Consider the following 25,875-nt stretch of genomic DNA (forward strand, 5'->3'; position numbering starts at 1 on the left):
AATAAATTTGTCAGTTTGACAAATAAATGAATAATTTTGTATTTCATTCATTATATTGTCTCATCGAATATAATACGTGGTATAATTAATCATCGATGATATTAAATTCGTGAAATTGGAGCAGGATATTTCACTTGTCCTTTGGACTCGTGAAATCTCCAGCTCAATTTCACTCATAATATCATCGATAATAATTATACCACTAGTTATATTATAATCGAAAATGCGATGTAGGAAACAAACACAATATATTTTTTTTTAGAAAATTCGCTATTTAGAAAAATGGTTTATGATGAAGTTATTAGGTTATTTCGCTTCCAGATTTACTTTTTATCTCTGAAAACTTGGTACTAAAAGTACAGACGATTTTATGTTTACTTCAAATACTCTATTGTCAGCATTGTGAAATATTTCTTCTTTTAATTTCATATAAATAATAAAAATTGTATATTTAATTATTCATAAATTACAAAAGCATTTACGTAGTTAGTGACAATTTAAATTTATTTATGACAATTTAAATTTATTTCAAACAATAACATGACACGAATTCTATAATTAATACATTGAAATTTTAGTTTTCACTCAATTGTTATTGTTTTTTTATTAATCGATAACTTTGGACAAATACGAAGAACTGGACGATATAATTAATGTTTTCGTATTATTCTGGTGTTTATTTTGATGGATCCTCTTACATAATCGTATAACTCAGAATTTATTTTAAAAGTGTGTACAGCACCGTACTACAGATATAGTGTGACCCCAATAAGATTAGATAAACTGTCTAGTAGGAGTAATAAAGAAGAATTCCAATTAACTTGGAATGCAGATAGTGGATTGACGAGAAAGAAGGCTAGGCCAGAATGTCATTAAACCTACAGAACGTTCTCGAAGAACTGTTTTTTTTTTGTAGAATTTTTTTGGAATCACATAAATCAAAATGAAAACGCATATAAATTTAATAAGTAGATTTATTAAAAATACGAATGTATCTCTATCACAATAAATAAAATAATTACATTACGAACACATAGACACTGTCCAAGAGAAAACTCCAATTAATACTGACTCCGGCTCTGCGCTGCACCCTTTCAGACACCTGAAAGCATCAAAAAATCGTGAAGAAGGGTTCGAATTCGCCCCAAGAAATCGCTCACCTGCACAAACGCTCATGCACGCCTTCTGCGTCATGAAATTATTTCCGTTTCCGTCGCACCCCCCAAATTTGAACTCGTGACACTTCCCCGTCGCCGGATCGTATCTCCACCGCGGCAACAGCGCCCTGCAATGTCCTCGAGCCTCAGGAAGTTTGCACATCACCGAAGCGTTCTGGCCCTCTGAAAGACGAACCAAATTCGGTACTGGCGCCGGGCCTGGAGTGCCAACTTACCGCCTGAGGAGGGCCTGCCGAGGACGACGGCCAGCACCGCGACGAGCGCCACCAAAGCCACGAAGATTTTCTGGGACATTCTGTGCTGCTTCGACCACGATTTCTCTGATAAAACTGAAGCGAACATGTGGAGGTGCCGGTATTTAAAGTCGCCAGCACGTCACAGGTGAAATCACAAAATTTGTGACGATGGCATAATCCGTCTAATGGTCCTGGGTCGGTGGACTTTTCAGGGGACTGACGCCGATCTGGGTCAAAATTATTTTTGTTGTTACTGGTACAAGTGCGATTATGCAACGGTTGGGTCGACGAAGTTCAATGAATAATTAAGAGGAGTTTCGCAAAGGGTGAACGAACCTTTGCACAATATTCATCGAGGAGTGGACAGTAATTTATTCGCTCTGGTGACATCCGATACGAGGATATCCCCGCTTTGGCGAAATTAGACTGGAAGCTTCCAAATTTCACTTCTTCCGACTCCATTTTCAGAGATTAGCGCCTCTCGCGCGACCGTCGTGCTCTATTAGGGTCAGAGAGGCCACCGCGAAGAAGACATTTCTCTAATTCGCGACTGACTTTGACCTTAGACGGTTTCTCCTCACCGACGGAATGCTAAAACGCCGACGATTAATGAATGACCAATTTATCCGACAGCTAAATTCGCCGCGAAGAGAAAAATTCGTCTGGGGCACCTTGACCCGACCTGCCTCGATGTGCAGCGGATGAAGATGTTGGACAATATCCTGTTGGTAGGTCTCGCATTAAATCGTAATTTCTTCACACATGAAAGCCTCACGAAAAGTGTGTTACGACTTTATTACTACAGTCACAGTTGACAGTGACAATATTGACTGAATTTCTTAAAATATTTGTCAACTGTACCAGTTTAGCCAGATAAGTTTTGCTCTTATCAGGGATTTTTTACAGATTAATTTTTTAGATCGCTTTGAGCGTCACTCTCATGTACTTAAACATTCAAATGCAGGAAAAGTCGGGAACGTAACCTTCCCGTTTCCTCTAGACATAAACAAGTTACGTAAGAAAAAATTAAAATTAAAATTGATCGTGCTGGTTACGGGAAAAATGTAAATTGTTAGTGAGAAAAAATGAGTGAGGTAATATTTATTTATTAATTAAAAGTGTTGTCACGCTTGTACGGTGTGTAGATGAGATCATTTCGTCTAAAAATAAATAAAAGTACCAAAGCTACATTAATGGATTAAGTAAATTATTTATATAAAAATATTTAGGCATATTTAATAAATTAAGAATGAAAATGTCTTGTCTTAAACACAAAGTTGACTTTCATAAAGTGAAAGAAACGGTAATGTTTCTAAATATGCATACGAAATATGCAAAATAAAATAGGAAATCATAGGAAAATTATCGTAACACGAGGAAACGTTTTCGAATTCTTTCTACACCGAAAAACCAAGTTTTTCTAGATAGGTGGAAGGAGCTAAAAATCAACTCACCAATATGTACACCTCAGTATTTACTTGTTAAAATAAATTTAAAACCAATAAACAAAATGTAATATTGTTGGCTATTGCAACTTTGATACCAACGAAATGACAACAAAAGTACAAAATGTTTACTGTACTGTACTGACCTCAGTACTGACACATTACCACACTAGTGCAGTAAAGTGACATTATGCATTGATACGAGACTAGATAAAATCAGTTTTCTAACGTTTTGGGAATGTTATTTTTTCACATTTTACATGAAAACGGAAAATATTTAATTTATATACAGTGTCCCAAAAAAAAGACGAGTCCATAGCTCCCTTATTTATCGCAGGATTTTAATTATCTATACACCAAATTAAATGATTGTGAATAGGCTATAAAATGGCCTAACAAAATCACGTGTAGCCCCAAGACCTTCAAGGCTAAATTGTCAAAATATTTTTTTTCACATTCGAACACATTATTAAAAATGTTTTTTTATACAAAATTTGTTGCTATACAGAAACGGTTACTATGCTGTAAAATACCACTTTACTAAATGATTTTGAATTTAGTTCATTACTGTATAAAATGCGAACAAATATAATATACAGGGTTATTCACGAGTAATAAATAATAGGCCTTACAAACATTGAAACGCAACCAGTTATACATTTTCATCGCCTTCGTGGATCATCAATATTTATTTAAACATAGTTGGTTTTAGGTTTTTTTTTTTTTAATTTGACATGAAGTTGACATCTAAATTAATGTAATTTTTTTAGCTTATTTTTATTTAAACACAAATACATTTTAGGTTTGATAGATGTCACGTAACGAGAGCTGGAAATTGTCTTAATAAAAGCAATCTTGGATTCATAAAAAATAAAAATTTCATTTGTAACTCGTTTGAAAGATACATATGTTTATTTGGTTGCGTCGGGACTTTGTTAGGCCCATTTGTTACTCGTGACTACCCCTGTGCTGTCGCGATTTTCACAAATTTAAAAAATTTCCCTGCCTGATTATGCCCATGTCAACAAAATGTCAAAAAAATGAGATAAAAATGACAATTAATGTCATACAACATGATGATAAGTTATGATATTTACGACTGTTTTACGATGGAGCATTTTCGATTGCGTCAAAGAATGACCGTGACGACCAAGATTTATTGCTCGCGACTGACCTATGTGTTGTCGATTATCTTATTTAAACAATTTAGTACAGATAATTTACGCAAAAAAATCACGCTAGAAGATACACAAGATTACTTTTGAAGGACCTAGACATTTCAATTAACGTACCAAACGCCCCCTAAGATTAACCTTGTACTACGGTCTGACAATAACAAATTTTACGTTTAGAGAAAAATTTTAAAACACCAAAAGACACATTCTGCAAGCAATTCTTCTATTAATTGATTTTTTTCTCTACTCTGATCTGAATCAAAATGGCGCCTTAGCACAAACTCTACCAAATTCCTTACTTGTATGTAATATTTTTTGTCTTTTATTCTATAAATAAATTCCCTAGATTAGTTGCAGCTACACTGTGAAGACCAAGAACACTGTCAAGTGAAAAAAATATTTGGAACACAATGGTTTTCTAGCTAACTACTAAAATTAATCATACAGAAGAAATTGGAAAATTAACAAGTATTCATTTCGTTTGTAAAAATTCCAGGTTGAAGGAAAAGTAGTTTTCGGACTAATATTTGTACAAAGAGATTCTTGGCGGCGAGTTGTATCGCTAACAATAATAAAAATCATTTGCATTCTCTTTGCCACAGAAACGTGTCATCATGTGTACACAGCGTGCAATATTTATATTTGTTCAATTATCGAACAGAATTCCCGGTGTAGTTTCTAGAACTGTTCACTTTCATTTCATCGAGAACCTTCCACGGTGTTACTAAATGGGCTAATAAAATGCGTACGCGCGGCATTTCTTCAAACAACAATAAACAGTAAACCAGTAAAAATATGATCGCTTTAGGAAGCGGCTGCGTTAAACTCCGCATCAATTGTTCGTCGACTTTCCCCACACGGCGGGACTTTAATTATTTATAAACGATTACGAACTCCTTAAGAATTTATAGGGAATTCCCACTTCCCCGTAAACATTGACGCTGAGAACATAACACATAAATTTTTCCGGCGCTCACATATTGATGAAAATTTTCTATTGCAACAGAGCCCCATCCGTCATCGTTACAGGCTCACAATAGCAAAAACGGCGGCACTGTTTGTTTTATTAAACAATAAAGCTACATTAACCGATTAGTTAAAAACCGATAGTTGTATGCAGAGACCAGCTGATACTCGCATTCAATTAATCCGTCTGTTTTATTTGGATGGTGATAATTTTATTTTGCTCCAATTGAACGTAACGATGACGCAAAGGAAAAATCAACGAGAGGCCGGACGTTTGATGGAGGAGGATGGACTTCTTCGGCACTTTCACGAAGAGTCGAGCTGGTGACGTGCGAGCGTAGGTCAGTGCTTCCCTATTGAAATCGGTAATGAGTGAAAGTGGTGTAAAACACTAAATTGCGATAGTTCCACCAGCTTAGCAACAAGGGATTCGATCGGCGAATACATTAACGCCGCCACTAATCAGATCCATTTTAATAACCGCAAGAGCGTCCCCTAAGCGACCATTTTTGATAAGAGGATCCTTGACAATAACGCCGAACGAAACCCGAAACACAATTATTTTTCAATTAGCACACAAACCCAGTTAAGTCGGTCGAACACAATCCGATTACTTGGCCTTTTTCTTTCTGCGAATTAAATCAGTTCCTTTCCCTTATGCAAGGGGACAAATTAAAAACGAATCTGGCCGAGGCATTTTTACGGGGCTTAATAAAGCCGGAACGACCGAAAATCGCTCCTACATTTGGGGATTTATATCCGCCTGTATTGCCGCAACCAGTAATACACTTGGCGCCCGAATACAAATGATCGACGTCAAATTAAAACATAATTAGTTGGCGGAGTGAATTGTAGGGGGCTATATGCTAGTTCTGACCATTACTTTGCGGTGCGGAGAATTGTTACTTCGTTCCGTGCCGAAGATGGTGATTGACAGATGGGGTTACGCTCGCACCCTGCCCCCTCCGGAGACTGTCGTAATTAATCTTGTTTAGGCAATCGATTTTAAACAAAACTGTTTCTGGGGCGTTTATCACTTGGCGGTATGGATCCACCGCCTAAACGGACGGCTTGTTAACGCACAAAACTTCACGGCGACGATCCTCGCCGCCAAAAGGGCGGAAAGAAATCGCCGCTGGTGGATTTATTTCACATCTGTCATATTTCAAGTCGTTCAAAAATTAGACCACTTCGATTAGATGTATCTAATGGGTGATTCAAAATGGTTGTGGATAAATATGACAACTATGTCGTAGTTGCCATTTTTTTCCACAATCATTTAGAATCACCCAATATCATGTTTCTTTCTGATATTAGTTCATTCTTGAACTTACAGTTGGTTGCAAAAAAAACGTGAAATGAAACATTTTCCTATCGTAAATTGGGTTTTGTCCATTTGTTCCTTTTTACGAGAAATAGGTTAGAATTATGGTCAAATTCAATGACATTTTTTAATTATTATTTTATTTTATTCATTGTTTATTTGATAATACCTATCAAATAATTTTAAAAAATGTCATCGAATTTGACCATAATTCTAACCTATTTCTCGTAAAAAGGTTTCACACTATGAAAAAAATTATAAAAAATGTGTCAATTTTGTTCTCACAGTTCCCGTTTTTTTTGCTGTACAAAATTAAATTTTTGTAATTTACTTAATAAGGAAAATATTGCAAGATATTAGATCACTAAAACAAAATCCAAATAATATATATACCTATACATTTAATTTAGTTTTGTGTTTTATTTTAATTCTTACTTGTTACAGTACTTTTCAGTTTTTAAAGCATCAACATTGTAAAAGGATCATCCTGATTGAAATGCTTCCAAATCAGTTTTTAAAAATATCAAAGGACATATTTATACTCGTATGAGTACATTTATTAAATATATTTTTCCTTAATGCACTTCATTCTCGATTTAGCAACACTTCTGGAGGTCAAGGTGTCAGCAAGAACCCTCCCGTGTCGTCATGAATTTCAGATAAAATCACCCTTGAAGGAATAAAACAGCATTTTATATAAGAAAGGGCATTTTAACAGTTTTTCAGTTCGTTCCATCAACGTTTCGCGTAATAAAAACGTCCTAAATAAAGCAATATCGAATTTCAATTAATAAAACGCTTAATGACGATGCATTCTGGAAACTAGTTGGTTATATTTTAACAGAACGTTTGACTTTTGGCCTGTTCTAAACATAAAATCAACGGCTGAAATTAAACATGATTAACGAGCGGCCGACTTGTCAAAATCAGATGCGCCCCCGCCAACCGACCCAATAATAAAAGCAAAGGCAGAAAGGCCAAAAGCGCAACGTCCAGAAAAATACAACGCCATTATCGATCAAAAAATTTTCAATGACGAGTGTCGTGCCAACACAAAAACAATTACAAATAATAAAAATTAAAATCACTAATCATGTCATGTTGTCATGTCATCAACTTATTAAATTCGTTTTTAACTCGAAAATCTTTGTGATACATATATTAAGTTGGAGAACCGTAAGGACAATGTACCGATCGAAGACAATTAAGGACAGCGACGACTCCAATTATTGTCTGAGACCAGTACATTGTCCTTAATGTTCGTGATGCAGTTATGACGTTTTTTGCGCGATTGAATATTTATTACAAAGCATTCGTTTCCTCGAAGTTCAGCTGCATTGTTAGCTAATAAAGAACCTTCTTGGACTGAAAAGACACGGAGGCTGGAAGTCTTCACGTACAGCTGAAGACTACATTGAAGGTTGTGTCGAAAACAAGATTCAATTTACAAGAAAAATTCTTCATGGCGTCACAAATAAACAATTTTCGAAACCAACGACCTCAAATGTGTAATAATAAATAATCAAGAAGACAAGGAAATTTCTGGGTATGAAAATTTTGACAATGCTAATGTCGCGGCAAGTCCGCTAATGTTATTTCATTGCAGCGGCAAGGAAGGCCGACACAAGAGTTTCCAGAAAGTGCCAACATCTTGTCTTCAACTTCTGTCTACATAAAAATTATTATATAATCGGTTAATTTTGAATAAATTTACTTACCGTTCTAGAACACAAAAATTTACCGTCGAGTTATGTCAAAAATATATGTCAACCGAAATAACCGGACTATTATTCGCCGGTCATTTTGGTGACAGATAAGTTAGCATTTACAGTTGACAGCCATTCCGTAACTATTCATATTTCAGGAATCTGTTAGTATTGGACTATCGAAACAGGGAACAGAAATTCGGTTGTAACCATGGAGGTAGTAGTATTATATAGCAGTATATAACAGGAGGGAGCACTATTTGAAAAAAGCGGAAATGCCGCGTAAATGCGCACTGCTATAAAGTGGTACTAAATACAGAGCGCACCATGTGCCTTTCCAGTGGCGTGGTAAAATTGGTATTTTTCGCTCTCTTTGCAATTCTTCTGAATTACAAAAAGTTCAAAAATAACAACAAAAACAATAAAACAACACTCAAACACGAAGAAAATTCATACCAAAACCACTCGTACACGTAAAGCCGAAAGTAAAATAACTGAAATGCCCAAATTCCCCAAATTACTCTTGTTGAGCACGCCACTGAAAAGATTCGAGCAGTGGGCCAACAGTGTCATTAACGCTGGTGGCTAGTTTAAGAAGAGTCATAAAGTGGTACTAGAGAGTGGCCGACTGGTACCGCATCTAAAGCATTGACGGTATAGGGAATGCTCCTTCCTGTTAACACTACCTCCATGGTTGGTAACACGGAACAAGGGAAAGGAACATACTCTAGGGAAATCGGCCGTACAAGATCCGTATAATTTAGAATTCTAACATGTTAGTTGGTCAGCTCTCAGCGTCTCAGCTCAGTTTTATATTTTAATTATATAAAAATAACCACTCAGACTGCTCCGTGCCCATATCACAAGAAACTTGTGTCGAACGATCATCGATGACTCGATTTAGTAATAATAACTAAATCAAATCTGCCTCACGCTCAGAGCACGAAACTATTCCTCGTCATCGTGGTTGCATTAAACTCTCATTGAGAGCTCAGATTGTGAATATACATACTACAGAAATGATCCTGTGAAGTATGATCTTGAAGATTTGACCGAACAAGGACAGGTATATCTACAGCAAGCGAGCGTTAATAATACACAAGTCGTACCGACGGAGTCATCTGGTAACACATTTTGTAACTGTTATTCTTCAACGAAAAAACAAAAATAAACAATCTGATACAACTTCTACAGAAGCGAAATTAAGTTAATCGTAATCAAAGGCGAGATTAAATGAATTCGTGATCAGATTGAACCAGTCAAAGTTTCGGATCATGGGTTCATCGCGCATTAAAATTTAATTCGAATGAAAATTTTCATTCTTTTTCTGTAAATTGGTCCGTACTGTTTTATAAAATATTTAGAATAAAGTTTTCCAACATATTCATCTAATTAATAAAAATTATTTTTTGATTTTTTTGAGTCAACAATTGAACAGATTTTTATACCATTTAGAGAATACTTAATGACATGAGTCCTCGGTAGTATAGTGGTCAGTATCCCCGCCTGTCACGCGGGAGACCGGGGTTCGATTCCCCGCCGGGGAGACTTTTTTTTCATTTATTTTAAAATTTATATGGAAAATAAAATTAACAATTTAGAATGAATACATACTTAAAACTTGCGCAAGTATTTTTTTTATTTTACCTTGCACTGCACCATTTTTTGCGTACTGTCCATGCACCTGTGAGCAAATAGGTATTTTATGACCACAGATCCCTGCCATAAATTATTGAATATGGCTCATACACAGCTCACAGCTTATCTGTATTCTGTACTATTATTGTTATCCAACAACCTTTAAAACCTTAACCTAACCTTTCACATGGCATTGGAACCACAAGAAGTAAAATTCGTAAAGTGATGAGTGTTTTCCACGACGAAATAGAAATCGAAGACTTCGAATACGACGAAGAGGAAGAAATTTATTCTTATCCATGTCCTTGCGGTGACAGATTCCAAATTTCGAAGGTAAAATTTGACATAACCTCAATGTTGATACATTTTCTTTGACTCTCAGGAGGAGTTGTTAGCGGGAGAGGAAATCGCGACTTGCCCTAGCTGTTCTCTTATTGTCAAAGTAATCTACGATCACGTAAGACAAATCGGAAAATCAAGCGATTTTTTTGTGATCATCCACACATTGCAGGAGGCGCTCGAGCAGGAGCAGAATGAAGTGAAGAAACTGAGCGAAGATTTGAAAAAGTTGGAAGTGACAAAATAAAAATGAGCGGTCGAGGCGGCAGAGGAGGGCGAGGCGGTCGCGGCGGCATTTCCAAATCCTTCAACAGAGAACAACTAAATGCTTTGGGCGTCGTGAGCAACGAGCTCATGCCCGGGCCCGTCACGCAGCCGCCCCCTCTCTATCCGATCTTAGACCGCAAACCCGTGCCTCTAGTCGTAAGGAATTCGCCCACGCGATTAACCGATCTGATGTATACTTTTTAGCATTCAGTGGAACTCGACTATCTGTTGATATTGAAACAAGACTTGATCGACCACATGCAATTGTCACCTTCGTATCTGAAAATGCCCCACGACAAAAATAAACGACCCGAGCAGGAAATCGACAAACTGGTGGCCCAATTACCCAGCGTTAAAGAGAAATACGACTGGAAGTTGTTCCCCTCGGAATTGAGACCTAAAATTATGGCCAAACGTGTCAACAAAGAAAAGGTCGCCAAAAGTGTTGACGTGCAGCAGAGGCTCAATCAGTTAGAGAAACTGGAAGAAAATGATGACGGCGAACGAGTGGTGAAGGAAGAAGACAACGAAGAGGGACAAGATGAAGATGTGGAGCTTGTGGAGGAGGAACAAGACGAAGAAATGGACGATGGGACTGATTATGCAAACAACTACTTTGACAATGGAGAAGACTATGAAGATGAAGATGATAATTTGGATGATGGACCCATTTATTGAAATGTCTATTTTTACAAAAGTGTAAATAGATAGCATTGAGTAATAAAATGTTCAAAATCAGATTCACTTTTATTCTAAAATAAATTATTATAAATTAAGGCACTTGTTTATAAAAGGTTATAAATAGATTGTTTAAAAGTCATGGAGGCACAGTTATTTCTTCCAGTGGACTTACTCAAATTCATAACATTCAACAGAAATCTCAAAAGGTGGCTGAAATCGCTACTTATTGCACCACTAACCGGTAAATAATTACACAAAAAAAATTACAACTTCCAAGGGTTACAGTTCAACTTCTATCACTAATAATTATACACACATCGATTCTACTAGAGCGAGCATAATAAATTAAACATCACAATGTTAATAAATATCTAAAAAACCAAAAAGGAGCTTTGAGTACATTACAGAGATCACAACATTTTACTTATCCCCTCTTTGATTCAGACTAATTTGACTAAAATTAACTAGGAAGTACTGCTTGAGTTCTATGATACCCTGTACTAGGATGGAAGACTTTGTAATACAACAACATGAATATCAGCCCGGCGAAAAACGGGATCACATTTAAATATACAATAGGCTTATAGTAGACTTTTCCTTGAAGCTCAGAATCAGCATTGCAATACCATACAACATTAGCTATGGTATTCTCTACAAACAAAACAGAGTAGAAGAAGACATACTTCCAAAAAGTAGGTCCCTCTACTAGAGTAACAGGCGTAAAAACATACACAGTTCCAAAAATTGAATAGAAAAACATGTCATAAATTTTGTTGTGTTTGCAAAAATTATTCTTTTGGTTTGTACATGACAGCCAAAGGGTCATTATGAACCAGTGGAGCACAATTACCAAAATTGTTGGAATCAAGTGTGTTGATGCAATCACACTGATGCACAAAATCCTGGACACTGGAAAGGAAATGAGTAAAATGAAGGTTCTTCTAATTTGGTAATGCTCACCTGTTACTAAAAAATGCCACATGAATTGGATCAAGGTCCCTGGCCATGAGATGTTGTTCTTGTTTTTTAGAGATACCCTCAATAATCTCTGATAAGAGGCCATAGACCAGGCCATGCTAACAAACGAGCTACCAATTGAAAGTAACTGGTGGACCACTAAAATAAATGCTGGTCAGCTTTACAACTACAAGACAAATAGACTTACATGTAAATGTGTCACTGCTGTCCAAATCATCATTGAGCTTAACACTGAAAATAATTGCCAGTTGGAGGATTTGTTGGGGGGCTGCTTCAAGAAAACACTCCAACACTCTTAACAATGCAACATCAGAATCCTCTTTCACCATGAGCTCATAGTATTTCCTTTGGTTTTCCTGATCTTTGTTCTTTTCAGCCTTCTTTGACTTGATTGCATATTGCAATGCATCAAAATATCTCAACACAGGGGCCAGTTGAAAGATCAGCACAGCAAAACAGCACAATCTCTTTTTTGTAAACTTATCAGTCAAAGTTGCACTCCTATCACTATTGTCAGTATCTAACATGTACATTCTTATACTGAACACTGTGTTTACAAATGCTGGTATCAATATGAAGGCCAAAGTGGTGAAGAAGTAGTCTAAATGTGCACTGATGTAATAGCGGTAGGCTATGTTGCAGTCAAAAAACACATCTAGTATGTGGCTTATTATAGAGATGACAAAACCAGCTATATCCCAGTTGGTAACACGATCCACTGAAGGAATTCGGTCCACGACATCTGCAGCAGGAGCATACATCTTTGTCTGATAAATTATTGTCATTATTCAAGAGTGAATCACTTTTTTTTGCACTAATGAACATCACACTGAAGTTACACTTGCTGGATGCCCCTGAAAAGACAATATTTACATTTCTTATCATTGTCAAAATATTATTTTTTATACAATACCGACTATCTTCAAATATTGATCTTCATTGTTAAGGTTTGAGCATGAATCATCAGTCTTTTGAGCATGAATACCTCACGACTCTTAAATAATAATTAAAATTAAAAAACAAACGTCAAATTTTTTCTACCTTTAGGGACATTTAACATTCTTAATTTGTAATCTAATCTGTCAATTCAATGTCATACGTGATTATCAACTTTGAAAAATGTGCAATCTTGTTACGTCAATAATAGTGATCAGATCGATTTATTGATTGTGTTTCGCCAAGTCGATTATCTGACGCATCCCGGGAAAATTTTACAAGATAATCGATCGCGAGATATCAAATTGTAAACATAACCTCAACCGCCATGACAGGACAGCTGTAGTTGACAGATTGTAACTGTCACGATGTACCGATCTGCAGTTTTCGGCGTTTATTAATTTTATGAGGCAACAATTTAAGCGAAATCAGCCCCGATGGCGTCCCGAAGCTTGACCGATGTGTTTTTGTTAATGCGAAATAATGCGGTTCGCAGCCGCCACATTTATCCTGACCAGGTAAAGTACCGCCGCAAAATCAAATTTGTTGCCCTAAAAGACGTAATCCTGTCAGGACAATTCGGAGAGGATGCACTTGGTCTCGCTGAACGACCTGGAGGAGGGTTTGGGCGACAGAAACGACAATCGAATGCCGCCAATGTGGATTGACTACTTAGAGAAAGCTCAAATGATTTTGCCAAAGCTGAAAGTGAAAATTAACGACTTGAAAATGTTGCATTCCAGACACTTGCACAGGCCTACGTTTGACGAGAGTTCCGCCGACGAGATTGCTATAGAGAGTTGTACGCATGAAATCACCAGGATGTTTAATGAGACACATAGATTGGTACAAATTATAAAAAGTCATTCTACTGAAGGTGATTAATCAATTAATTGGTTAAAAATCTCTAGTTGATTTTGTCCTTTCAGGTCCTGTCAAAGAACAAAGGCTGACTATTAACGTGTATCATTCCTTAGCCAGTGCTTTACAAGAGTTATCCACTATGTTTAGATCTACACAAAATAATTACTTGCGCCAGATTCAATCGCGCGAGGACCGCTCCAAGGTCTATTTCGATAATCAATTAGAAGATGAAGATTTATACAATCGGGAAGTTGATGACATTGATAACTACTTTGTGAATTCCAAGCAGATGAATCAGCAGCAGCTTCTACTGTTGGAAGAGGAAAACACGCGATTTGCTCAGGAAAGGGAGCAAGAAGTGAACGCGATTGTCAAGTCAATTGTTGATTTAAATGAAATTTTTAAAGATCTGAGCCAAATGGTTGTAGATCAAGGAACAGTTTTAGACAGAATTGATTATAATGTAGAGCAAACACAAATACAAGTGTATGAAGGCTTTAAGCAGTTACAGAAGGCAGATGCTTATCAAAGAAAAAACAGAAAGATGTGTGCTATTCTAGTATTAGCTGTAACAACAATCATCTTATTTTTTATTTTAATTTTTGTCAAGTCCTAGTCATAACCCTGTAATTTTTGTATTATTTGTCAGATTATTACTAAGCCAAATATTTATTTATGTAAATAAATCACTGAAAAACAAGTTCAATATATCTTTTTTATTTAGTTCATATATATAACACACATGAAATAGTAAAAATTATATAGTAACACAAAATATGATTATGAAGTCTATTATTACACAATGACACTTTCTCAACTGAAATTTTTGCTAAATAAGAGATGAAAAATTAAAACTAAGCTTCTTTGTACGACTCTAGGAGTAGTTTCTTATACTCATCTTTTTTCTTCCATTTGTCCGCTGCTGTGGTGTTTAGGGGACTACTAATATTAGGTTCACCTAACAATGCCTGAATAGACAACAAAATTGTTCTAACATCGTAGAGAGCTGACCACTTCTCTTTCAATATGTCTAAGCAAATATTACCGCTGGTGTCAACATTAGGGTGAAAACAGGGTGTGATGAATTTAACTACCGGGGCTGTGTAAGGGTAAGAATTGGGGAACTGTAAACTCAGTTTGAATTTTAAATTTTCATAAACTGTGTCCTTTGGCCCCAAGATGGTGCCCACCCATTTGAATAAATTGTCTCCCTCAGGAAATGCAGAGATGCTTTTATCTTCTGACATCATTAGCGTCATGAGTTCTTTGTGCAACCTGAAGCGCCAGATAAGGATTACATGTGGAAGGTTAATTTGAACCTGTGTTTTTGTTACCTTTTTGTCACTGCATGGTTGTCATTTGATACTTTTTTCGAACTCTCTGCTTGTTTCACGTTTTCCGGGAGCTGTTCGACGAACGGGTTAAAATTCTGGGCCATTGTCGCACACTTAACAAACAAATTATCCTAAATCTACTTTTAATTGATTTGTTGAAAATTCGTTACAATGCAGATGGATGCCAAACGTCAAGTCACGTTTAAATTTACCAATCAAAAACTGATGTAAAAAAATTACCAAGAGTGCTGCAGGACACCACACTGACGCAGTGAAAATCCCTAACGAACACGTAAATAAATTTCGAAAATTGTTTCTCTGTTACATTTGCCTTTTGTTTATTTGTTTTTTATTTGTATCTTTTAAATGCATTGCGAACATTGCACAACAATCAACATAGAAAATTCAAGTTTTAAAAGCGGAGTTGTGTCCAACATTCAAAAAAATAGTTTCACCCTAAGTGAATAGTTTATTCAATTTTTACAAATTAAAGTCCATTCGTTTTAATAAACAATTGTCAATGTCAAAAATTCTTATAAAACCGGACTGTACCACCCCAGACTTCCCAGAATGTCGTATTTATGGACCGGATGTATATTGGTTTTTACACTAGACATTTATTGAGGTTATGTATATGTTGCACTTTGACGTTTTTCTATCGCAATTACACAAATCACAATAATAATGTCATATCCAGCGACTCGTACGCAAGTACCTACAGAAAAATGATATCTGTTAAGACCTTGCACATCAAAAGCAATGTTATTATGTTTAATGATTCTTAAAAATGAGTTGCGTCTTCAAACTTAGCAAGAAGAAATGAAGGTTTGTACGGAATATTTACTTGAAATCCAATAAATCGGGAAATGTGAACGGTTAAATAAAATGTGGATTGAAAGATAAAAGACAAAAACTATTTTAATATTAGAAAAATGAAAAAACTAGGAAATAGGTTACTTCAAAAATATGAGCAGCTTTCTCGCAAATTTCTTTCATCGACATTCATGGTTTTTCCGTCTCCAATTCTTTGCAGTATCGAACTACTGCCATCTTTTCACGTTGAAGAAGCGACTGACCTGTACCCCTTTTACGTGAAGCCATTCTTCAACTTTAAATTCTTCGCCAATTTTGAATTTTATATTAAACAAGTCTTGCGCATGTCAAAAGGACGAAATTTGGCTGACACTCAGAGATGCCAAGATTGATTTATGAAATAACTAGGGTTGACATTTTGGCAAGTCTACCACCTTGACAACATTTTGACAATTGTTTATTAAAACGAATGGACTTTACAACAAATTAATAATATCGTTGCTTTTTAAATATTCTCCAAGTGTGCGTCAGTTGCCTTTTGTTTTTGGTTGTTTATTATTATCAGTTGTGTGTTGAGCGTTTCCTTCTGAAAGTTGATAACTTTTGACTGCATATAAAAAGTGTAAGAAAACATTAACTGCCAAAAAACTAAGCTTAAGTTTAACGTTTTTGTAAATACGCCAATACGCGTTCGAAGTGTGTGAGGTTAAGAAATTTTTTCAACTAGAACCGAGTTTTTCAACCGTTTCGTGATGCAACAGCAACGTCTCTCACGCGAATTAGCAAAAATATCCAGTTCTCCACCTGTGGGAATCAGTGTTTCGTTAAAGGACAATAAAATGGACGTCCTCGAAGCACAAATTATCGGACCAGATGAAACTCCTTACAAAAACGGAGTTTTTAAGCTGGAAATAATGATCCCTTCGAGGTATCCTTTCACGCCGCCCTCGATAAAATTTTTAACGAAGGTGTACCACCCGAACATTGACGATAACGGAAGAATTTGTCTAGATTTAATTAAAATGCCGCCAAAAGGAAGCTGGAGGCCTACCATTGGTCTAGAGGGTTTATTAATAGCAGTGAGAATGCTTTTAGAGAGCCCCAATCCTGATGACCCCTTGATGGCTGACATTGCAGAAGAATACAAACATTTCAGAGGTGAATTTGTTAAAAAGGCTCAACTGTTTACAGAGAAATACGCTTGTTAACACTTAAAATCTATTTTATAAATTTAAAATAAATCACAATTAAGTTATTGGGAGGCTCTTCTTTCCATTTCAACATTCTGAGTGTCTGTGTTTTTCAAATGGAGACTTCTCCTGTTGTCCTTTTTATTACTAGCACTACTTTCATTCAAGTCCTCATCTTCCTCACACTCTTCAGCAAGACTGCTGCGAACAGCTTCAGCAAAAGCGTCAGGATACTGCGCTGACAATTTAGTTTTAATTGCACGAATTTTTTTGAATATGTAGTCCAGATCCTTTTTCATTTCTAACAAGAGCTGAGTGTGTTTCTTGAACTCAGGACCGATAGTTTTTAAGCGGTTTGCACTTAACGCGTTGCAGTTAGTGAGCATTTCATTTGTTTTCTCAAATCTTTGTAACCTTGAATTGAAAATGTATAACAACGGGTGAATTACAAAAACCTGTGACGGATACATTTGTTTTTGCGCCCTAATCATTGACTCTACATCTTGTTGGTCGACTATTCCTGCTAGTCCTTGGATAAAAACCTCAGGGGCTGTGTAGTTTTGAAAGCACTCGATGCTGAAGTCACTCTCGGGTGTGCCCTTACTGTCATCCATTATAATTAACAACCAAAATACTTTGACGATGCTGTTTACATATTTATCGATTTATCTGGGAAATTGAGGTTAGGATGTTAGAAACAAAAATCGTTAGATGACGTTCCGGTTCCACCAATAGATTACCCAGGACAGGGCCGGATTTAAATAGATATTTAAGCAATAAACCGATAATAATACAGATTCTAATAAATAAATTATTTATTATAACTAGTTTCGTTGACGCAAGAATAGATTTTTCCACAATTTTTATATACGGTTGTAATTAATTATTTTCCTTGTATTATGCAACACCAGTTGGTGATGCGAATAAAAGATGGTTGTGAGTAGTAAAATGTACTATTTATGAAATAATTCTTCAGCTACAATAACAGGCACTTCCTATACATTCTCCTCTTCTAAATTCTTGTTCCCAGCAAACTAGCTCGCAATGTGACTCTGTAATTGGTTTATGTGAACGATTGAGAATGTGGCACATTTTTTCTCCTCTTTTCGATCGGATGTTTACTTCCAATCCATCTAAAAAAAACTTATGTTATAACATCAGCAAGAACTAATAGCAACAAATTAATTTGTTTCGTTACTTTCGAAAAGAGAATTGTAAATCCTATTTGATTTTGAAAAGTAGTTGCAGCGTTTCCTACACAAAACAAAAAATTCACCTTCATCACGTTAAAGAAATGTATGCAAGTAGCCATTTAAAACGAAACCTTAAAAAATCATTTTATTATAAAACATTTTTTTTTTTGGAAAAAATTTAAAACTACTTAAATAGACGAATGTTCTTCTGTAAAATCGTTTCAGATTAAAAGAGAACAACGGTCTTTGTTAAACCGGTTAATATACAATATCTGTTGTGATTATCCTGACAGAAGGGATAAACACAAAGAATATTTTATTTCTTGATCGACACTGTCAGAATTTGAGAATTTTCTCCTGTGTGAACGGATTTTGATAAATTTGACAACTTGTCAGAACGAAACGTCAAGCTAATTTTAAAGATTTTCAGCGATTTGGAGCCTTTGGGGGGCTCGTCGAACAAAAAAAACGTTGTATTCAACTCGTTCTTGTGTAATTTGGGCTTTTTTTGGCACTCGTGGACCTTTAAAACTCTCGTTTCACTCGAGTTTTAAACTGACCCACTCATGCCAAAAAAGCCCAAATTACACACGAACTCGTTAAATAAACTACTATTAAATAAGTTCCTGTAAGAATCAGAAAACATTTTATGAAAATATTATTATAATCAACCGGAATTTACTAATTTGTGTCAACGCTAGAAATTATTTTTTGTGGCGTAATTCATATGAATGAGATAATAAATAAATAAATAAATAAATATGTATTTATTATTCTCGCAATATAATAGTTCCCATAGATCAAGCTTGTTTGTTGTGATCGGTAATAAATTATTTCTGTCACTTACCGGTTGCGTGATACTCCTCTAAAGGATAGCACAACACGTTGACCATAACATATAAGAGAAGAAACACAGACGAACGAGCGGCTTTCATTTTACCAACAAAGTAAATTCTTTGGAACAGGAATGTGTGACTGTTTTACAATGTGGAAATATTATTTTCGCAAATCGTTTTATAAGAGTTTGTTCGGTTTTATTACTAAGGGGATTCCTCAATAGCAAAACTTCTAGACCGGGGCAGCCCCGTTTTATCCTCTGGGAAAAAGGAATTACCAGTTTTGTCGTAAAGTGAAAATAAACAACTGTTATCGTTTCATATTTGTAACTTTGTTTTTTATTGATTGTTGTGGACGTTATTATTAGAAACATAACAAAATAAAACATTTATTTTTAGAATCGTTTTATTATGAAACAAATCGTTCATCGTAATCTCTCCCTATTATCTTGGCTTATAGCAATGAACGCGATATTTTCGAATTTGTTTGTTGTACGACTTAACACCAAAAATCTCCGCGTATTCGTAAAATGCTCGATTTGAATTTAAAACTCGCAAATTAGAAAACGTGTTATCAATTGTTGGAACAGAACAGAGACAAAAATAAATCCACAAAAGTGAAAAGGTTGTTTATGTATTTATTTATTTAAATTAATTACGTGTAATGTCACGTTGTGTAATATTAAAGTTGCAGTCGTAAGCTTTAAATATGAAAACATTTCCGCAAACGTTCGACCAGGTTCTCGATATAGGTAAAGTTCCTAGAAGTTTTCCAAGCGTTTAATCAAGTTTAAATGAATTAAAGCGTCCATTGTCGAGATCTAATTACTGCATTATTTAATTGAAACATCGTTGAATTAACAAATTTTTTGTTATGATGTGGTCTGATAACTCTGATACGAGTTGCAAGGGACAAAATGTGATTTAAAAAATTATTTGTTTGGAAAAAATTTAATTCACTACTACTGTATACATTTTTCTCCTTTTGGTTCTTTAATAGTTGATAGAATGAATTCGTCTTGTGTCGCTGAAAAATGCAAAAAAAAACTCGCATTTTACTTTTTTTATTATATTTTTATTTATTAACAATACCGTCCTAAATATTACAATACTTAATTTTTGCTACAAAGAAAAAACTCCACTCTCAAAGTCTTTGGGTCAGTTTAAATTTCAGTGGTTGTTCAGGTACATACGTAGGTGTTATTTTATAACTCAATGGTCCATAGTTATACTCTACTTTATATTTTCTAAAAATCTGTAAACTTTCTGAGTTACTACTGGCTCAAAAGTCTATACTCCGTTCACTTCAGCTATGTAGTTAAAAAATCACGTGACTTTCGCCTGTTTGCTTGACAAACTGAATAGAGCCAGCTCTGAAATTTGTTGGTTGTTGGACCAATCGCAACGCAAGGCGGAGGCTCCTTGGCAACTGATCACACTGCGTACTGTGCACGTGATTCCTACACCGCTCAAGCGAACGGAGTATAAGCTATTATACCTTCGCCAACAGAATTTGTAATTCAGCTTCGGCAAATCGTCTCCCTATACAGGACCTTCGTCCGTAACCGAACGGTAGACTGACGAAAGGATGCGGTTTGTGTTTCACTGGGCAAGAACCTTCACTCTTTAACCACCTCTCGGGAAGGAAACGGTGAGGCTCTTGAAAATATTCTTCACTGTTGCTCACCACCAAATGAGGGAAAATCACGTGAGTCTGAAAAATGTTGTTAGAAAATTGTTAGAACAAATTTTGGGACACCAACTCCTTTTGGGACTTCATATCCTGCGATCACTGTGTCGCTCTGGAGACTCCTCCCGTTCCCAATTATAACGGGGTACATTCGCAGCGTCTCTTTGATGCAAGCCTTGAGATAAGGCAACTTATCTAGAGTGGCAACCTCGACTTTTGAGTCGTTTTGGGGCATGACCGTTTGCAACTCTTCGAAGAGTTTCTGTTGTTTGTCAGTGCTTTGGGACAGTTGATAAAGCGTGGAGGCGGCGGCTATGGACGTCTAAAATCTCAATTTCAGTTTTGATTTTATCAACACTTGACACCCACCGTGTCCACCCCCACGAGCAACAGGTCCAAAGCTAGCACCGCCGCCAGCTTGGGGTTGTCCGTTTTCAGAAGAATCCTTTCGACTATCGACACGTTCTCCTCTTTGATTTGGTCGAAATCTTTCGTTTTCATTTTCTCCATCGTCTTGGTGATGTGCTTGAGACACAACCTGAAGAAATATTTGCACACTTTTTGTTAATGATGTGCATGACGCAACGCGGAAGAATTATGTCATTCACCTTGCAGAAATTATTACACAAAACCTCAAGTTCAAAGTCAGCTTTCACTAGCGCAAATTGAAAGTGAGTGTACTCAATATCTAGGTTACCAGTCAAGTGGGACTTACGTCCTGAAATCTTCCAAAGCTCCGATGTACTTTCTGAACGATTTGTTTTGGTAGACCCGCCATACTGGCATTTTTAATTCCACTTCCGCCACGTTCCAGAAGAAAGTGTTGATGGAATCTATTATGCGTTGCGATTCGGAATTTGGGGACAGGTTTGGTTCTAGGCAGCCGAGTCTTGTGTCCAGAGAGACTCTAGCGACAGCTGAAAGGTTGTTACGTAATGATACTGAAAGTGTGGAGGGGCTCGGTGGCTTACATTCTAGGGCCCATTTGTAGATTTCCGACAGGAAGTGATCGGGCAGTTCTTGGTTTTCGTCCAGCGTGCTCTCCATTCTGTAAAGATCGATCGAGGCGGTGAAAACTTGACTCGCGTATAATGGCTATTATTCACTCGGATGATTCCACCACTCGCCTACGGCTCGTGTTAGAATTTTCATCCTTTTGACCAATAGCCATCTTTACACGCTCGCTGAAGACTGTACTATTGCGTATTTATATATTTTTATTATCAATTAATTTTAAACGCTCGTCAGTCTGTAGATTAAAAACACAAACAACGCAAAAAGTGACTTTAGTTTTAAATAACTGATCCGTGATTCGTAATCCGTGGTGCGTTCACAATCGACTCTTCAACGCCAACTTTAAGGAGAAATCTAAATAAACGCCCAATATAATAAAATAATCGTATAATAAAAAAAACTTAGGAATCAATTGCTTTAAAAAAATTAGCAGGTTTGAATTTTGAAAAGAATATAACAAAATCTATATACAGGGTGTTTAAAAAATGCCGCACTACAATTATTGTACGGTGTTCAGAAGCATTTGGTAGGTAAGGGAAAAATATTTAAAAAATCCTTGGTCTTCATTTCTTTGCACAATGAGAGTTTTGTGTAAGGATGCAAATAAAATATGCAGAATAGAAGGTTGATTAATATTTTTTAACACAATCTCTGTGGTCTTTAATATTAAATGCCATTTACCTCCTTTAATTATCGAAAATTATGCAAAAATGGATGAAACTATTTCAATTTTTTAAAGGTAGTGCACGCAGTTAGCAAATTTATCATAAAATAAACCTTCATCCACGTGCAAATTCAACACCAAGAATTTTTTAAATATTTTTCCCTTACTTATCAAATGCTTCTAAACCCTGTGCTATAGTTTTAGTGCGGCATTTTTTAAACACCCTGTATATAAAATCTTAATCAGCAGATAGGCGACAAACATCACAAACATTCTTGCCTGTTGGAAAGATATTGACAGTGGACAGTGCAAGGAAATATTAACAGGGTTAACGATAAAATACAATAAAAAACGAAGCGTTTCAACTTATTAAAAAGATGTAAAAAAGTTTCTGTTCCAGTTGTATCAGGCGTTCATTTAAATTCCGGTCAAAGTTCACGTTGAAGAGTCGATTGTGAACGCATCAGCTGTTTAAATTTTACCTCAGTGTTTGCGTTGTTTGTGTTTTTACCATATATCTATTAACTAGTAGTTAATAGATATATGGTTTTTACACGAGTGATGCGTTCACAATCGAATTTTCAACGCCAACTTTGACCGGAAATTTAAATGAACAACCGATACAATAGGTACTACAGGGTGTCGCAAATTTAACGTATTCCAAGTCGGGGGTCTTGTAGGGAAAAATCTCAGGAACCTCTAAAAAATAAAATAAAAAATATACGGGAGGTCTTCACAAAGATATATGGGTCTGAAGGTTCAAACTTTTCATCATGTTTTCTTCAAATAAAAAATATAAATGGTTGACATTCATTTTGAAATATGGTGAGGATGATTATGTAAAATATTAAAATATAAATAAGTTTTATTTTTCCAATTTTTGTTCAAAAGGGAAGTACAACATAGCTAGAATATTACATAATCAGGTACTTTTGAAGAAATATCGGCAACTTTGATATTTTTTTCAAAGTGACAGCAATTTTTTTTAAACATTTTTACTTGATCAACTTAACACACCCTGTATAGTTTTTTTTTTCTTAATTAGATAATAGGTTCATGTTGTAGAATCAAAGGGTTTATGGGGGTCATATTTCAAGAGTATAGTAGTTTGATAATGAACCTGTGAACCAAATCTGAAATCTGTTGCGTCATAAATTCTAGAATCGAATCTAAAACTACAAATGGAATTCAGAGTGCCTAGTTTTATTTTGAAAAACACAACAGTAAAATTTTTTTTCGGAAAGATAAAAATGCGGTTTGCAGATTCAACAAACCCAATTCCGGATTCTTCCGTGTTGTATTTGTTTTAATTTGCATAAATTACATAATATGCTAATTCGCTCTCGATATCATGAGAATTTTCCTGGATCCTACCTCTCGATTTCCTACAAACTGCAACCCACATAATCGCACTTTTGAAACACAACAATAATAATATTGGCCAATTTAATTTACAAACCCGGAAAAGAAACACCGCTTTTACGTTAAATCAGCTTCCAGTAGTCCAATTTGCCTTCATTACCGAAATGAAAACAATGGATCCGCTTGACACGCACCTCACGTTTTTCTCTTTCCACTTTAACGTAATCCAACATAATTTCCTGCACAACAAATAAGGCTAAATTATGCGGCGTTGTGATATCTTTGATGTAAATATCGAGGAACCGTACGGGTTCTTATGGATTCCACTTTTACTGAGATGTGGGTCAGCCGTCTGAGACGCATTATCTCACTTATTATATAACCCCCTGGGGCCTGTACCAGATTGTCTAACCGATAATTACATATCAGAAAATTTTAAGTAACAATCCGGAAATCAAAAACACTACCTGCGTAAGAAGTCGCCGGCTATGACATCCAACGGTTCCACATATTTTCTGGCGATGTGCGGTGGGAGCAACGCGTGTTGGACCTTCTTCCGGAACTCCTCCCACTTGGGACCGTGTCTGCACAAAAGTCCATCCAACTTACCCCAAATACATCTTCGGCGGGACTACTTACACCCCGATGACGCCGGCGTTGCCGTCGAAAAACTCCTTCTTGAGGATCTGCTTGTAGTAGTGCAACGAGGGCATCGACGGTCTGTGCGGCATCGTCTCCTCCATCCTGAACACCCTCTCGATGTCGTCTCCGTTGAACACGAAGAGCAAGTCGGGGTGGCCGATCAACCCCCCGACCTTCACTATCCTGCCGTAGTCCCGGTTCAGGGACCACATCACCTTGTCCAGCTCCTGGATCTTGTACTGCCCTATGACAGGAGCAAAGCGCCAAGCGTTGCCGATCAAGGGCAGCTCTTTGGGGCCCGGGATCTCGCTGTACGGTTTGGGGACGCTGTCCGCCCTGTCCACTTCCACTCGGGGGGCTTCGTCGAACAGCTCGGGCATCACCCCGAGGGCCGTCGAGTAGGGGCGGTCGGTGGAGTAGGCCCTTCGGACCCACACTAGGGCCGCTTTGGGCGCAAGCAATTTGCGAGAGATCGACATTTTTTTTTCACAAGTTGTACCAATCGATTTTCGGTGTTGTACAATTAAACACTCACGATTCTGTTGGTGTCGGACGCTTGACACACTAGTGCATAGTTTCGGTGCGGTACTACCCTGGCTGGTAAGTTTTTTCCTAGCTTTATAATCTCTTAGTATAGCGGGGAGGGCTTTTAGAACTTTTGCAATATTTCAGAAGAGTGGGCGATACATATACAGGGGGTTATGTAAGTGAGATCTTTGCCGAGCCCAGCAAGCCGTGAACCGGCCGTTACGTCACAGATAAATTCTTTCAGAAAGGTTTCTTCCTTGTAGCGCTCGCTCGATTTATGCGCTTTTAATGTTCCTGTCGTACAGATCATTTTATTGCCGGTTTAATGTGGCAAAAGTGACAAGAGAATAAATGACAATTACACAAAATTTAACTTTGTAAATAATTGATGTCAAAATGTTTTATTACTCTTTGCAGAAAGTCCAGGTAGTCTACCTTGTTTTTTCTCTACCACGCCAGGACTAGAAACAACTAGACAAAAATACCTCAATATCGCCAATATGTCAATCAACATTGATCCTATTATTTTTTTCTAGCAGAAAAATCGTCCTTAACCATCACCAATGAATGTAACAGATAAAAATAAAATAAGAAAACGTTGGTTGTTTTAATAAATGACAGTTCCGCGTTTGACAGTAGACACAGGTGTGCACGTTTATTTTAAAAAATGAATTAACAATAAATGTCAAAATGACATTTGTGCACACTTCTGCAAAATAATATTCCAAAAGTATTACCAACCCATAAAAAATAATCACAACTTTTTACCCTTTAGTTTTACATGTTAGTTAATACAGGGTGAGCAACAATAACTGTTTCAGTTGGCAAAAAAAAAATTTACATAAAATTTTCAAGACTGAATTGTACTTATTCCGG

At 36.4% G+C, this 25,875-nt stretch overlaps 7 protein-coding genes and 2 non-coding genes across 11 annotated transcripts; 3 read left to right on the forward strand and 6 right to left on the reverse strand.

Moving 5' to 3' along the window:
* Positions 1-956: 956 nt before the first annotated feature.
* Positions 957-1,554, reverse strand: LOC138124185 (PI-stichotoxin-Hmg3c-like). Its single transcript, XM_069039130.1, has 3 exons — positions 1,394-1,554; positions 1,161-1,340; positions 957-1,102 (listed from the first exon to the last, which is right to left on the reverse strand). The coding sequence occupies exons 1-3, from the start codon at positions 1,518-1,520 to the stop codon at positions 1,095-1,097; spliced, it is 315 nt and encodes a 104-aa protein (XP_068895231.1). The 5' UTR covers positions 1,521-1,554; the 3' UTR covers positions 957-1,094.
* A 7,310-nt stretch (positions 1,555-8,864) lies between these two features.
* Positions 8,865-9,072, reverse strand: LOC138125147 (small nucleolar RNA U3). Its single transcript, XR_011157360.1, has one exon. It is a non-coding gene; the product is annotated as a small nucleolar RNA U3 (small nucleolar RNA).
* Positions 9,073-9,505: 433 nt separating this feature from the next.
* Positions 9,506-9,577, forward strand: TRNAD-GUC (transfer RNA aspartic acid (anticodon GUC)). Its single transcript has one exon. It is a non-coding gene; the product is annotated as a tRNA-Asp (tRNA).
* A 473-nt stretch (positions 9,578-10,050) lies between these two features.
* Polr3G (RNA polymerase III subunit G) lies at positions 10,051-11,012 on the forward strand. The gene is made up of 3 exons (XM_069037284.1): positions 10,051-10,125; positions 10,180-10,430; positions 10,479-11,012. The coding sequence occupies exons 2-3, from the start codon at positions 10,257-10,259 to the stop codon at positions 10,950-10,952; spliced, it is 648 nt and encodes a 215-aa protein (XP_068893385.1). The 5' UTR covers positions 10,051-10,125; positions 10,180-10,256; the 3' UTR covers positions 10,953-11,012.
* Positions 11,003-13,004, reverse strand: LOC138122890 (XK-related protein 6-like). 3 transcript variants are annotated; one of them, XM_069037278.1, is made up of 4 exons: positions 12,847-13,004; positions 12,121-12,787; positions 11,916-12,071; positions 11,003-11,864 (listed from the first exon to the last, which is right to left on the reverse strand). In XM_069037278.1, exons 2-4 carry the CDS (start codon positions 12,716-12,718, stop codon positions 11,416-11,418), a joined length of 1,203 nt encoding a protein of 400 aa, XP_068893379.1. In that variant the 5' UTR covers positions 12,719-12,787; positions 12,847-13,004; the 3' UTR covers positions 11,003-11,415. The 3 variants fall into 3 exon arrangements, with proteins under 3 accessions (XP_068893379.1, XP_068893380.1, XP_068893381.1); XM_069037279.1 differs by having other exon boundaries at positions 12,842-13,000; XM_069037280.1 differs by having other exon boundaries at positions 12,851-12,999.
* Positions 13,005-13,089: 85 nt separating this feature from the next.
* On the forward strand, positions 13,090-14,439 carry Syx16 (syntaxin 16). The gene is made up of 3 exons (XM_069037282.1): positions 13,090-13,387; positions 13,443-13,746; positions 13,799-14,439. Exons 1-3 carry the CDS (start codon positions 13,307-13,309, stop codon positions 14,347-14,349), a joined length of 936 nt encoding a protein of 311 aa, XP_068893383.1. The 5' UTR covers positions 13,090-13,306; the 3' UTR covers positions 14,350-14,439.
* vih (ubiquitin conjugating enzyme vih) lies at positions 14,435-15,292 on the reverse strand. The gene is made up of 2 exons (XM_069037285.1): positions 15,068-15,292; positions 14,435-15,008 (listed from the first exon to the last, which is right to left on the reverse strand). The coding sequence occupies exons 1-2, from the start codon at positions 15,169-15,171 to the stop codon at positions 14,588-14,590; spliced, it is 525 nt and encodes a 174-aa protein (XP_068893386.1). The 5' UTR covers positions 15,172-15,292; the 3' UTR covers positions 14,435-14,587.
* Positions 15,293-16,382: 1,090 nt separating this feature from the next.
* Positions 16,383-19,327, reverse strand: LOC138122895 (kxDL motif-containing protein CG10681). Its single transcript, XM_069037286.1, has 3 exons — positions 19,111-19,327; positions 17,539-18,203; positions 16,383-17,484 (listed from the first exon to the last, which is right to left on the reverse strand). The coding sequence occupies exons 2-3, from the start codon at positions 17,682-17,684 to the stop codon at positions 17,133-17,135; spliced, it is 498 nt and encodes a 165-aa protein (XP_068893387.1). The 5' UTR covers positions 17,685-18,203; positions 19,111-19,327; the 3' UTR covers positions 16,383-17,132.
* Positions 19,328-20,158: 831 nt separating this feature from the next.
* Positions 20,159-25,050, reverse strand: LOC138122891 (probable cytochrome P450 49a1). Its single transcript, XM_069037281.1, has 8 exons — positions 24,469-25,050; positions 24,297-24,413; positions 21,761-21,837; positions 21,505-21,706; positions 21,159-21,327; positions 20,863-21,111; positions 20,598-20,813; positions 20,159-20,354 (listed from the first exon to the last, which is right to left on the reverse strand). The coding sequence occupies exons 1-8, from the start codon at positions 24,948-24,950 to the stop codon at positions 20,244-20,246; spliced, it is 1,623 nt and encodes a 540-aa protein (XP_068893382.1). The 5' UTR covers positions 24,951-25,050; the 3' UTR covers positions 20,159-20,243.
* Positions 25,051-25,875: the final 825 nt, after the last annotated feature.

This window comes from Tenebrio molitor, chromosome 2, assembly GCF_963966145.1.
Source record: "Tenebrio molitor chromosome 2, icTenMoli1.1, whole genome shotgun sequence".
Lineage (NCBI taxonomy): Eukaryota > Metazoa > Arthropoda > Insecta > Coleoptera > Tenebrionidae > Tenebrio > Tenebrio molitor.

What these genes read in the sequence shown, in the direction of transcription:
- LOC138122890 (XM_069037278.1), bottom strand. Translation starts at nt 12,718, where the DNA reads ATGACAATAATTTATCAGACAAAGATGTATGCTCCTGCTGCAGATGTC. An exon ending in CAGCAGTGACACATTTACAT is followed by an intron (nt 12,072 to 12,120) that starts GTAAGTCTATTT and finishes CATTTATTTTAG; the next exon opens with TGGTCCACCAGTTACTTTCA. An exon ending in GTGGCATTTTTTAGTAACAG is followed by an intron (nt 11,865 to 11,915) that starts GTGAGCATTACC and finishes TTTCCTTTCCAG; the next exon opens with TGTCCAGGATTTTGTGCATC.
- vih (XM_069037285.1), bottom strand. Translation starts at nt 15,171, where the DNA reads ATGGCCCAGAATTTTAACCCGTTCGTCGAACAGCTCCCGGAAAACGTG. An exon ending in AACCATGCAGTGACAAAAAG is followed by an intron (nt 15,009 to 15,067) that starts GTAACAAAAACA and finishes CTGGCGCTTCAG; the next exon opens with GTTGCACAAAGAACTCATGA.
- LOC138122891 (XM_069037281.1), bottom strand. Translation starts at nt 24,950, where the DNA reads ATGTCGATCTCTCGCAAATTGCTTGCGCCCAAAGCGGCCCTAGTGTGG. An exon ending in GCCGGCGACTTCTTACGCAG is followed by an intron (nt 21,838 to 24,296) that starts GTAGTGTTTTTG and finishes CGATCTTTACAG; the next exon opens with AATGGAGAGCACGCTGGACG. An exon ending in GATATGAAGTCCCAAAAGGA is followed by an intron (nt 20,814 to 20,862) that starts GTTGGTGTCCCA and finishes AACATTTTTCAG; the next exon opens with ACTCACGTGATTTTCCCTCA.
- LOC138122895 (XM_069037286.1), bottom strand. Translation starts at nt 17,684, where the DNA reads ATGGATGACAGTAAGGGCACACCCGAGAGTGACTTCAGCATCGAGTGC. An exon ending in ATTAGGGCGCAAAAACAAAT is followed by an intron (nt 17,485 to 17,538) that starts GTATCCGTCACA and finishes TTTCAATTCAAG; the next exon opens with GTTACAAAGATTTGAGAAAA.
- Syx16 (XM_069037282.1), top strand. Translation starts at nt 13,307, where the DNA reads ATGGCGTCCCGAAGCTTGACCGATGTGTTTTTGTTAATGCGAAATAAT. An exon ending in GCCACATTTATCCTGACCAG is followed by an intron (nt 13,388 to 13,442) that starts GTAAAGTACCGC and finishes TAATCCTGTCAG; the next exon opens with GACAATTCGGAGAGGATGCA. An exon ending in AAAAAGTCATTCTACTGAAG is followed by an intron (nt 13,747 to 13,798) that starts GTGATTAATCAA and finishes TTGTCCTTTCAG; the next exon opens with GTCCTGTCAAAGAACAAAGG.
- Polr3G (XM_069037284.1), top strand. Translation starts at nt 10,257, where the DNA reads ATGAGCGGTCGAGGCGGCAGAGGAGGGCGAGGCGGTCGCGGCGGCATT. An exon ending in GCAAACCCGTGCCTCTAGTC is followed by an intron (nt 10,431 to 10,478) that starts GTAAGGAATTCG and finishes TATACTTTTTAG; the next exon opens with CATTCAGTGGAACTCGACTA.
- LOC138124185 (XM_069039130.1), bottom strand. Translation starts at nt 1,520, where the DNA reads ATGTTCGCTTCAGTTTTATCAGAGAAATCGTGGTCGAAGCAGCACAGA. An exon ending in CGGCAGGCCCTCCTCAGGCG is followed by an intron (nt 1,341 to 1,393) that starts GTAAGTTGGCAC and finishes TTCGTCTTTCAG; the next exon opens with AGGGCCAGAACGCTTCGGTG.